The 13,372-nt window shown below is 43.1% G+C and overlaps 1 protein-coding gene across 1 annotated transcript in view; it reads left to right on the top strand.

Annotated features, from left to right (window-relative positions):
* Positions 1-6,029: 6,029 nt before the first annotated feature.
* LOC111962161 (plasma membrane calcium-transporting ATPase 1-like) overlaps positions 6,030-13,372 on the top strand; it is a 28,074-nt gene continuing 20,731 nt past the window's right edge. Inside the window, exons 1-2 of the mRNA XM_023985028.3 lie at positions 6,030-6,511; positions 10,728-11,167. Of these exons, the coding sequence (XP_023840796.1) occupies positions 10,969-11,167 (199 nt within the window). The 5' untranslated portion in view covers positions 6,030-6,511; positions 10,728-10,968. The remainder of the gene's footprint in view (positions 6,512-10,727; positions 11,168-13,372) is intronic.

The following is a 13,372-nucleotide window of genomic DNA, read 5'->3' as shown; positions in this document are numbered from 1 at the left end:
ACAACAATTATCTGGATACAAGACAGCAAAGACAACTATGTAGCTAGCTAACACACACAATCAAGTCGTTCAGTTGAGTGTAATAGTTGCTACAGTGCTGCTATTCGGTAGAGACGGTGGACGTTTGCTTGCTGGCTAGCTGCTGGGCAGATAGCAGTGTAGACTGCGTTAGGACGACGAAATACGATAATTACGCAATTATCTTTGATACAAAGACGGCTATGTAGCTAGCTGAAGAAATTGCTAAGATTAGACAAATCAAACCGTTGTACTATAATGAAATGTAATGAAATGTAATGAAATGTAATGAAAAGTTATACTACCTGCGGACCAAAGTGCGAATGCGACCGCTCGCTCCAACCCGGAAGTGCAATACAATGGTATTGACACTACAGTTGATCTGGATTTATTACGTTTTTGGGGCGCTAAAATAAGGGCAATTGTACGGACCAAGGCTGTACGAGTTTACGTGAGTTTACGTTACTTTCTGCTTGTGTGTGTAGCCAAGATGGCCAGTGGTAAGAGTAATTTCAAAAAGCAGAGTTTGAACCTCTGACCGTGCCCTATTTTAGGAAATGAAAAGATACTCACGAGGGCTGTCCTGTTTGTCTAGGGTGGAAACATGCTCAGGTGGCTTTCGCTCATGAGCTAGTTTCGCAACAAGGTTGTTTGGCTCAGCTATGAAGTCCTTACAGGCCTGTTTCGAGGAGAAACAAAAACAGGACAGCTGTTTATGACTTCAAGCCTATCAACTCCCGAGATTAGGCTGGTGTAACCAATGTGAAATGGCTAGCTAGATAGCGGGGTGCGCGCTAATAGCGTTTCAAACGTCACTCTGAGACTTGGAGTAGTTGTTCCCCTTGCTCTGCAAGTGCCACGGCTTTTGTGGAGCAATGGGTAACGATGCTTCGAGGGTGGCTGTTGTCGATGTGTTCCTGTTCGAGCCCAGGCAGGGGCGAGGAGAGGGACGGAAGCTATACTCTTACACTGGCAATACTATAGTGCCTATAAGAACATCCAATAGTCAAGGTATATGAAATACAAATGGTATAGGGAGAAATAGTCCTATAATTCCTATAATAACCTCAACCTAAAACTCTTACCTGGGAATATTGAAGATTCATGTTAAAGAGGAACCACCAGCTTTCATATGTTTTGAGCAAGGAACTTAAACGTAATCTTTTTTACATGCACATATTGCACTTTTACTTTCTTCTCCAACACTTTGTTTTTGCATTATTTAAATCAAATTGAACATGTTTCATTTATTATTTGAGGCTAAATTGATTTGATTGATGTACAGTGATCCCTCGCCACTCGCGGTTCACTTATGCGGATTCGCTATTTCGCGGATTTCATAATGCATTTTTTTTTTTTTTTTGGTGCATTGTGCTCTGCATTCTGATTCGCTAAAACTCACTCCCGCTTCTTTGTATCAAAACATGCTACGAATTGTGCTATCATTTTGTCGTCTCGTGCAGTTATGTGTACGTACATAAAACAGCTTGGCAAATTTACATTAAGTTGGCCAAATTATCTTGTAATTTCGAACATCTCCTAAACCCATAATGTCGACGAAACGGCCTACACGTGAGTCACTGTATTTGTATACATGTAATAGTTGCTAATTGTAAAAAAAAAAAAAAGTTTTCTATTTCGCGGATTTCACTTATCGCGGGTCATTTTCGGAACGTAACCCCCGCGATAAACGAGGGATTACTGTATTATATTAAGTTAAAATAAAAGTGTTAATTCAGTATGGTTGTAATTGTCATTTTTACAAATAAAAAAATTGGGGGGAAAAAAATCGGCCGATTAATCGGTATTGGCTTTTTTTGGCCCTCCAATAATCGGTATCGGCATTGAAAAATCATAATCGGTCGACCTCTAGTCTTGGTGTGTTTGGACCATTCTAGTTTGTTGTTGATGTGAACACCAATGCACTTGAAGCTCTCAACCTGCTCCACTACAGCCCCGTCGATGAGAATGGGGGCGTGCTCGGTCCTCCTTTTCCTATAGTCCACCTTCACCTCCTTAGCCTTGGTTACATTTTGGATAGGTTGTTATTCGGGCACCACCCGGCCAGGTCTCAGACCTCCTCCCTATAGGCTGTCTCGTCGTTGTCGGTGATCAGGCCTACCACTGTTGTGTCGTCTGCAAACTTAATGATGGTGTTGGAGTCGTGCCTGGCCATGCAGTCGTGGGTGAACAGGGAGTACAGGAGGGGACTGAGCACGCAGTCCCCTGTTGCTACCTACCCTCACCACCTGGGGGCGACCCGTCAGGAAGTCCAGGATCCAGTTGCAGAGGGAAGTGTTTAGTCCCACTTTTATAAGACAAAATGCGCATTCTCAGGTTAAACCAGTTACGCCTTTTCAGAGCTCTTTGGTGGATTTTGATGTTCTTGCAAGAGCTTTTTAAGCAGGGCCTTTCTTTTTCCACATTAAAGGTTTATATGGCAGCCATCTCGGCGTGTTCTAAGGCACTGCATCCCAGTGCTAGAGGTGTCACCACAGACCCTTCCAGGCTGTATCACAACCGACTGTGATTGGGAGTCCCATAGGGCGGCGCACAATTGGCCCAGCATCGGGCGGGGTAGGCCGTCATTGTGAATAAGAATTTGTTCTTAACTGACTTGCCTATTTAAATAAAGGTTAAATAAATAAAAGAAAATACCCTGGGGTCTCATCTTCTGGTGGGGCGGTTCCTGAAAGGTCGCGTCGGCTCAGACCAGTGTCTAAGCCTATGGCACCGACCTAGGACCTGGATTTGGTCCTGGACACTGTGTGAGCCTCTGTTTGAACCATTGGAGTCTGTGGACCTGAAGATCCTTTCCTACAAGACTGGGCTACTCATGGTCTTGGCGTCGCCCAAACGCATTGGGGATCTCCGCGCTATCAGTACACCCTTCCTATTTGGAGTTTGCACCTGACGACTCCAAGGTGATGCTATGTCCTAATGCAGCGTTTGCTCCCAAGGTTATGCCTATGTCTTACAGGTCCCTGGCATTCAAGCTGTTCCCTTTCTAACCTACTCCATTTGTTCCAGTGAACAACGGATGTTGCATGGCCTGTGTCCGGTGCGCGCTTTATGCACTTGTTTGGATAGGTCCAAGGATATCTGCATTTGTGACCAGCTTTGTGTCTATTTCACTAATCTAGCTAGGGGTAGGGCTCTTTCTAAGCAGTGTATTTCTCATTGGATCTCCCTGGGGTATGAAAGCAAAGGACAAGGGTTCTCACTCCACTAGGGGTGTGGCAGCTGCTTGGGCATTTTGTAGGAGTATGACAATTGGTGATATCTTTGCTGCAGTTGTGTCACTTGGATGTAACTGCTCCCAGTGTGCCTCATAGTGTTTTTATTATTGGGTTCAGGAGTGGGTGTTAGGCAGCCCGCAGGTTGCGCATTTATTTTATTTATTATTTTATTTATAAATAAATAAAAAATGACCCCTTTTTCACCCAATTTTGTGGTATCCAATTAGTAGTTACAGTCTTGTCTCATCGCTGCAACTCCCACACGGACTCGGGAGAGGCAAAGGTCGAGAGACGTGCGTCCTCCGAAACATTACCCAACCAAGCCTCACTGCTTCTTGACACAATGCCCACTTAACCCGGAAGCCAGCCGCACCAATGTGTCGGATGAAACACAGTACACCTGGCGACCATGTCAGTGTGCACTGCGCCCGGGCCGCCACAGGATTCGCTAGTGCACGATGGAACAAGGACATCCCTGCCGGCCAAACCCTTCCCTAACCCGGACGGCGCTGGGCCAATTATGCACTGCCCCATGGGTCTCCCGGTCACGGCCGGCTGCGTCAGAGCCTGGACTCAAACCCAGAATCTCTAGTGGCACAGCTAGCACTGCGATGCAGTGCCTTAGACCACTGTGCAGGTTGCGCATTTAACCCGGGTTACCACAATTCCCCGACTCTGATCGATGCTATGCAGTGCGCGTGCGTGCTTTACTAAGTTACGACAGGTGTTCTGTTGTTTTAGACTTGGGGTTCCTTGTACGAGTTCTGACATTTCAGACTCTCAAGGTAAGTATTGTTCTTGGAACTGTGGGGTCTATGGACTTGGACTCTATGGTCAGGGCGCATAGCCAATTTGCAGCAGGTTCTGGTTACCTATATGGGGATCTGACAGTTCAGGCTTCTCGGTAAGTATTAGGGAAAAAGGTGGAGGAGCCAGTGGAACCTGTGTGTGCTTGGGCTGCCATGGGCCTCCTAGATTGGTACCGTCTGAGCCGGCCTGGTGTGGGATTGTATTTCCCCATCGTATGTTATACTTAGTGACCGACTGAAAGGAAACCTACAGTTATGAATATAACTACTGTTCCCTGAATAAAGTTACATCTTTCAACCATTTTCCATTTTCAAAATGATTAAGCTGAACGGACGGAAACGGGGTCTTAGGAAACATCTACCAGAAAAAGTCTTAAAAGGTATCAGAAATACATCAAAACACAATAATGTTGACATAAAGACAGCTGCCAAGATATCAAAACGTTGTTTTGGAGAAATTGTTTACCGTCTGTAAGTTAAGGAATATTGCCTTGTTGCTTGTAATTCTGTTATCAAAAACTGCATGAGGAGGAAGGATAATAAAAGTTCATAGAAGTAACAAGTAATGGTAGACCTATCAATTAGTCATAGTGATTTCATTTATATCAATTTTGATTATTAATAATGAAGTGATTAAAACTCATAATTCCGTTACCAAATCTGAACCTATCATAGACATTTGTTTCACAAGTTTGGGTAGCGCAGTACAGTACAAAACAAGTACAATACAGTACTGAGTACTGTACAGTACAGTGACTAGAGCACAGTAGAGTACAGTATATTGTACTGTACTCTGCTGTGCTGTATTGTACTGTGCTGTACTCTACTGTGCTGCGCTTTGATGTCCAAACATGTGAAACATGAGGAGAATGACATTCGTATCCATAATTATGCATTTCTGTGTAGTAGAGATCAGGGACCCATGATGTAAATCTGTTACCGTAACTCAGTTATCAGGTGTAAATCTACTTCACTTGCTGTAGTTCAATAACCGAAAGAGATTTTTTTCAAACTCAAGGTGCCATGCCATAGCTGATACCCCATTCTTTATGCAGATATCATCTAATCAGAATTCGGAGCAGGTATTTAACGTTTTTGAAAAACGTGGTCACATAAAAATTATGTTACCAAAGTTTGCATCTGGACAGTTCTTCCACTAAATTAGTTTTTGTACAAAAAGTAGTCCTTGTATGGTTTGTTGATCTTTGAAATCAATGTTTTTTGTTTGGTATGCATTTTCAAGTGAAAAACGGAGTCAAAGCGGCATTCCGTTACTGTGGAATTGCCCTTTGTCTAAAGGGTCGAATACCTAGGAGCCACAAGCAACAAACAATCCTCTCAGAAAGAAGCTGACATGGTAGAGAAACGCAGCCTGGTCGCTATGCTTTTCAATGGCTCATTTCTCTTTGTGGTTGCCCTGGCCGAATGTCAAGTTAGGGTAGCTTTCAAACAGTGTCACTGGCAGGGAGGGTATCATATTATTTGGAGAGATTGCATTAAATAATGTCCTCTTCCTCTGCTGCCCTACATATCAGATCTGCACATTCTGCAGAGGCAACCGGGTCTGAACTGCATTGTAATCTCTCTCTCTGTCTGTCTCTTTCTGTGTGTGTACTTGTGTGTGCCTCTAATCCTGCTGTCTAGCTGCAGTGTATGTGTGGGTGTGTGCATTTGTGTATAATCCTTCTGTGTCGTGTGTATATGTGCGTCTGTAATCTGGCTGTGTGTGCATGTGTGTAGGTGCAGTGTAGTTTAATCCTCCTCTGAATGTGGGCATCTGTGCACGGGAGGGTGTGTGCATGCATGTGCGATATGTGCACTGCATTTCAGTATGTGTAAAACACAGCAGTAGTGAGGTGAAATGAGGCCTTGATCATGGGATACTTGGCTTGATCTCTTAATTGGGGAGTTGGGGGCATAGTGAGAGGCAGGACTCTGTAGAACAAAGGGGACGGGAAAGGAGTCTGATTAACATAATCCCCTGCCCATCACTCCCTAAATCCCTTGGAGCTATAGCTAACCCAATGTCTGGTGGGTGAAGTAGGGTGGGGTTGAGTGAGGGTACACAGGTTTAGTAGTTTACTCCACAAGTGTTTAGCGCTCTAGTGCTACAGAGTACCACACAGGCAAAGACTGAGCCACTGCCAGGCAGCCGCCCCTGGACGGATATGCATGCCTATTTATAGCTAATCCTGTTTCGGTGAGGTCGTGCTCTCTACTGTCCCTGAGACGGAGCAATCGGAGTTAAGCGCCGCTTGCGTGCTGTCGTCGTGCAAGAGAGGGCTGGCAAAGGATGAAGCCGGGCAGCAGACCGGGCTCCATTCGTGTGTGGGACCGTTGATGGACAGATAGACAGGGCTCTTCTGGATGTTTCTGACATGGCGGCTTCTCTTCACCTCTGCACACGAGCCCTGCCCTACCGGCGGCCCCCTCTGTGACTCACCTGTAAGTGACTCCGCCTTGACTTGAACTATCATATCAAACCAACATAAACAACCATTTGTGGGCTCTTGGGTGGTTTCTTGGATCTCATTGGATTTGCAGATAATTTTATTAGAATGACTTTTTTTAGTAGAATTCTGAAATGATTCCCTTTTTGTTGGTCAAAATAAGACATTTGCATTACCAGTTGTGGGAGCTTTTTGTATTTWGAATTGAATTTTAAAAGCTATACCAATTGTTTATTTATCCTTTTATTATTTGTTATTTGCTCTGTCACGCTAACACCACACACACACTGTGTCGTAGCAACACATAAGACGTTATTAATATATTCTCTGTCTGAGAATGCATTTACAAGGGGATAGGTAGGTGCCACCATTTTAAGATGAAGCATCTATGTAACTGGAAGCAACATGACATGGCTTAAAATGTTGCCATGTCACGAGCTGTTTGAATCACCGTGTTTCCGTGAACCTTAACGTTGTTTTTTTACGGAATTTAATATCAAAACATTTCCATTTGATGACGTATCAATGTGGGAGTTGTTGTCTTTTTAAGTATTTTTTCTTTATTTATTGTAGTGAAGTCATCAAATAAAGAAGAGAGATACAGATAGAGGGGCATGCAGACAGAATGGGCTCTAGCGAGAATTTAACCCCTATCCAAAGGGGGGGGTGTGTGATCTGAAGTCATTAGCGGTGCCATCAGGACTATCATTTCAAATAGATTTCAGGATTATGCCTGTTGTTGTAGTATTGATGGCCTCAGTGGAGAAGGAAAGCTGTCCAAATGAATTACTTAACCCCCCCCAACTTTGACCTTTACAGCAGAAATCCATTGACTCATTTTCTCCTGTTGTCTTTGTTGTTATGGAGAGCTTTACTTCTTCATCCCTTTTCCCTTTGAAGTGTGATCAATTCATCATACTTGAACGCACACACACACACACACACACACACACAAACCCGAGAGCACACACTACGAATGCACATCACACACGTTGCATCCAGGCACGCACGCACGTCACACACACACACACACACACACACACACACACACACAAGCACACACACTTTTGTGTTTCTCCAGCCTCCATTCAGCTTTAAGACAACAGAAAAAGATCATTGACGACAGAGTCATTTTTTTGGTGCTTACCTTTACAAGGTCTTTCAATCATTTCCGTAGTAACTGAGATTCACAAAGACAAACGTGTAATGGATGGAAGAGACAAACATGCATGCTCATCAGCGGGGTCATGAGGCTACTTTCGTTCTGTTGAAATGCAACTAACATCCATACGTGTTTTTGGCTGAATTCTTTCTGCGGGCAGTGTATGAATTCAAAGGCAGAGAACGCCATAGACAGAGATCCTGGGGGAAGGTCCAAACTGATATAAAGGTCCTGACATGAAAGAGCAGAATGCTTCCAGACAAAATATATCTTAGGTCAATGCTCTGTATCCTGCGAGTCATTTTTATAGAAATATTCATATTTTATATTGTTCACATTATTGCCTAGATTCGACACTCATTTTCTCATGACTTGCTCCCTGAAGTTGTAGGGTGTCCCGGAGTTGATGAATATAACTTAATCAGCTTCGGTCCGCGATGTGGCATCATTACACTTGTAGTGTCACTAGATCAGGACTACAATGCAGACCGATGCCAGATCTTACAACGCCTGGATAGGTATTTAACACATACGTTTACCACATCTTATCATATAGCAATCTGATGCCTAACTGCACAGTTGATGACGTGGCACGCAACAATTGGTTGCCGCAATGCAACTAATCCATTCCTGTATGTTACAGGTGACCCTGTGACGTTTTGTTTGTTGTTGTATTGTGGCCCAATTAATCTAGGCTATTTAGGCTAGAATGTGCTCGAACCATTTGGTTATAACTCCATGGCTCTAGTTTGTCTTGTAGTGAGATCTACATAATTAAAACGTTTCACCAAAAAATAACCTTTCACCGGTCGAGGCTGTGAAAGAGTATTTAGTGTAGCAATTGATTTAATTCAATAGAAAGCGCTCATCTGTTTGTGCTTGAAGGCATAAAGTAGACCTCAGAATATAATCCAAATTGTCAAGAGAAGATTGTATTCCATAGCCATTCAGTGTCAAACAGAAGTGATTAAAACATCTGGTGGCCTGTGATATCTAGGCAGTGTGCCTCCCTTGAGTAGGAAGTTCAGTCTACCTGGAAAGGTTTCAACCAAGGACGGGTACATTCCAGAACACGGTACATTCCCTGGTTGTGATTGTAAGATATTCCTCCTAATTCAGTGCCTTTAATTGTTCTCTAGTCTGCATTTTGACAGATGTCATTCACCACAGGCAAAGTAGAGCTGAATGGACAGTGGTAGTGAAACTGGTCGTGAAGAATATGGGGTGGCTGTGTCTTCACTTTTCCACAGTGTCTCCCCATCACAGTGTTAGTGGCTCTCTCAGGGACGGCAAGCAGTGGCGGTAGAGCGCACCGATGCCACAGATTGTCTAATTAGATTAAGGAAGAAGCTTTCCTGAGATAATCATTGAGCGAGCCTTTTTCCCTCTAATGAAGCCTGTGTCGGTTGAGCGTGTGCACTGAAGGTCAAACCTTGATTTTCAAAGGAAGACTTGCAATTTGGACGTAACCCTGAGAAGGGTAACTAACTGGATACCCTCTGAGAAGTGCTGGCCGATGCTCCTAGGGGGATTATGGGGATGTTTCTGGAGTTCTGTGAAAGACACTGCCTTCCCTAATCGGACCTGTGGTGTTACCGTCATATACCTCCTGTTGCTATGACGATATGAAAAGAGTGGATTTCTAGTAAGTACACTCAATCTTTTGGTCAACGCAGAAGCAATCTCTAAAATCCATTGTGAGTGTCAGTGTTAATTGTTGTACGGAAAATGTGTCATGTCTCTTTAATAATGCTCAAGCTGGTTCTCTCTGCTACCGCTGTAAGGTGTCGTCCAGTGTCACTCGTTAGCCGTGCTTGCACGGTGTCATTCCTTGAAGGGGTTATACTTCTTATTGCTCCGTGCGGATACAAATAAGAGAGGCCTGATGTCTGGTGTTTGAGTCGGGGCCTGCTAATCTTGTCTCCCTCCGTCACAGACACTGTCTGATCAGCTGTTAAATTACAAGACTTTCTCGACCACCGAAACGACTCCAAGGATCGATGTCTTCAGGCGTCACAGTTTTCATTGCAAGGCACACCCATCGTGCCGACAATTAGTTGCACCCTGTGTGTTATTATTAGCCCCACTAGGCTTAGATGTGTCAGTAAGGATGAGCAGATAGGTCCTCAACATCTTTGGGTCCTTTTTCCAGCGTTTCTCTCCAAATTTCAAGTACACAAAGTCAAGTACACTTTGCCCAAAGCTGATCATTTCAGGGCCAACGTGTCAGTTTTTTATGTAACTGAACTAATTTGTGCCTTTCCTGTCTTAAATAGACTTCGCAGGGCCTTGTGTTTAAAGCCGGCTGTCACTTTGTGTACTGGCCAGTGGGTGTGAGTGTCAGACAGGCTCACCCCTAACAGAACTCTCACTTCAAGTTGATTGAGTCAAAAAACGATTGATTGATTGATTTACTGAGATGGGAGGTCTAGAGCTATACCAGAGACCATCAAAATGTCCTCATCATTTCAGGAGAAGGGGAATGATTTGATGGTCATGTCATGGTAGAATTCTGGGTGACTTCTTCCTCAAATAGCTTTTCTATACAGAGGCTGTGCAGAAGCTTGGCATAAACATTGCTAAAGATCTCCATATCCATATTTACTTTAACAGACGTGTGTTTCAAAAGGCAGATTCCATATGTTGCTGAGGGTTCCAGTGTGGCTCAGTTGCTAGAGTTGCAATGCTAGGGTTGTGGGTTCAATTCCCATGGGGGACCAGTACAAAACAAATATGAGGATGTATGCACTCAGATGTAAGTCGCTCTGGATAAGAGCATCTGCTGAATGACTAACATGTAAATGCAATGTAAAATGTTTACTACAAATGTATTGATCGTATTGTAGTATGTTGACAGTACGATGTATTGATCGTATTGTAGTATGTTATCAGTGTAAGTAAATGATTTGGGGATCATTGTATTTGTTTATTAGTGTGACATTACTAGATAGCATTTCAGCCATATGCGGGATCCAGTTCCTTATTTCAACATGAATGACTTCAGAGATAAAAGGAAAAACCTTTACTCAATATTTTTTTGTCTTTTCAGATGTAGCCTTGTGAGGACTTAAGCCAACATCAACAGCCAAGATGAGAGAGTGGGCTTACAGGAATCAAATTAAAATGGCTTTCTACATGTCCAAGTCATGCTCTAAGGAGTCAAGCAACCTACACCCCTGAGAAATAACAGCAGTTTATGGGAAACACCGTATTTTGCCTCTGAGGATTTTACTTGCCTTTTTGGGAAAGCCTCTCTCCACCACCCTCGAGTGGTGCGCTGTAGAGGAGACATGGCCAGCAACTCGTTCCGTGGGTCAAAGCGTGGTCGACATGCACAGGCCAATCATGATGTTGGAGACTTCAACTGCTCTCTCAAGGAGCTGCGGTCTCTCATGGAACTCAGGGGACCTGAGGGAATAGCTAGAATCCAGGAATGTTACGGAGATGTCCAAGGACTCTGTACCAGACTAAGAACATCACCTATTTCTGGTAAATATGCTGCTGAGCATCTTGCTTTGTATTTTTGTTATTTTTTCAGGTCTGGTCCTTCACACACCAATTCTCCTATTACTCATTGGGGATAGGCTTAACTCCAATCAGCCTTTTGGGCCTTTTGGGGGCCTTTTGGGCCTTTTGGGGGCCCTAAGCGAGATTTAGTTGGGCCCCTCTGCAACGAATTGTAATAATTTACAAATTGAAAACCCCTAATTGAAGTAATGGACGTATTCAATTTATGAGTTGATTGCCGATTTATCTGGTGGCTGAAATTAAATTGACTTCAACCCGACCCCCCAATAACAAGTTTGTGGTTACATTTTGAATACAAGAACAATTCGAAATGGCATCTACAACTGCCATGCAGAATGATTCTAGATACTGCATTGATTCCATTGGAGTTGTCATGAGTTGCTCCTCCTACACCAATCTCAAGCCTTTTAGCACAATGTCTTGTTGAGTTTATTGAGGGGAACTGGTGTGGGCTACGGTTTGGGCTCTGAGTGGACGGCACTCTGCAGGGCCCGGCTGTCACTTCTCTACACATGGGGATAACTCACACTTTTCACACAGCACCGATGACAGCTGTGAGTCTCTCTGGGTAAGGTTCTAACAGATTTCCCCACCTGGTTTGTGCAACATTTGCCCATTTTATTATTTTCAACATTTTTCAAGCTCTTTCAAATTGGTTGTTGATCATTGTTAGACAAATATCTTCAGATCTTGCCATAGACTTTCAAGTAGATTTAAGTCAAAACTGTAACTTGGCCACTCAGGAACATTCGCTGTCTTCTTGGTAAGAAACTCCAGTGTAGATTTGGCCTTGTGTTTGGCCTAGGTTATTGTCCTGCTGAAAGGTGAATTCATCTCCCAGTGTCTGGTGGAAAGCAGACTGAACCAGGTTCTCCTCTAGGATTTTGCTTGTGCTTAGCTGCATTCCGTTTTCTTTTTTATCCTGAAAAACTTTCCAGCCCTTAATGATTACAAGCATACCCGTTACATGATGCAGCCACCATTATGCTTGAAAATATGGAGAGTGGTACTCTTGTGTTGTATTGGATTTGCCCTAAACACAACACTTTGTATTAAGGAATTAAAGTGAATTGCTTTGCAGCATATATTTTATTCTGCACAAGCTTCCTTCTTTTCACTCTGTCAATTAAGTTAGTATTGTGGAGCAACTACAATGTTGTTGATCCATCATCAGTTTTCTCCTCTCACAGCCATTAAACTGTTTTAAAATCACCATTGACCTCATGGTGAAATCCCTGAGCAGTTTCCTTCCTTTCCGGCAACTGAGTTAGGAAGGACGCCTGTATCTTTGTGGTGACTGGGTGTATTGCTACACCATCCAAAGTGTAATTAATAACTTCACCATGATCAAAGGTATTATTTTTACCCACCTACCAATAGGTGCCCTTCTTTGTGAGGCATTGAAAACCTCCCTGCTCTTTGAGGTTGAATCTGTGTTTGAAATTCAATGATCGACTGCGGGACCTTACAGATAATTGTATGTGTGGGGTACAGAGATGAGGTAGTCGTTCAAGAATCATGTTACTATTATTGCCGACAGTCCATGCAACTTATTATGTGACGTATTTAGCTAAGTTTTACTCCTGAACTTAACAAAGGAGTTGAATACTTATTGTGACTCAAGACATTTCAGATTTTAATTTTTAGTTAATTGGTACAATTTCGAAACACATAATTCCACTTTGACATTATGGGGTATTGTGTGTTGGCCAGTGACCAAAAATCTCAAATGCATCCATTTTAAATTCAGGCTGTAACACAACAACATGTGGGGACTGTCAAGGGGTGTGAATACTTTCTGTTGGCACTGTACATACAATTAATACATTCATTTGTAAACATGTATAAGCATTAAAAGCATGACAACTAAAATCCTTTTTTATAATTCAGAAATATGCATTGATACACATTTACTAGCAATTATAATGGCTTTTTCATGTATGTTTTTGCCAGTTGTAGGCTGTTGGGAAACAGGAACCAGCTTTACTCAGACCAAGCCGTTTTATAAATCCCTATGTGGATGGAATTATGTGATGTTAGATGTTGTTTGGCTAACATGTTGGCCATGAACCTTTTCCCATTTTGATACTGCTGTGCTTGTGATGATGCCCTATTCTGCTCCAATCTATACCTGAATTTGTCAGTCAAGCACACACATAGCGTACA

The sequence above is a fragment of the Salvelinus sp. IW2-2015 genome, linkage group LG4q.1:29 (genome assembly GCF_002910315.2).
Source record: "Salvelinus sp. IW2-2015 linkage group LG4q.1:29, ASM291031v2, whole genome shotgun sequence".
Classification (NCBI taxonomy): Eukaryota; Metazoa; Chordata; class Actinopteri; order Salmoniformes; family Salmonidae; genus Salvelinus; species Salvelinus sp. IW2-2015.
Note: the sequence above shows the minus strand (reverse complement) of the source record. Positions and strands in the feature narration are given on the sequence as shown.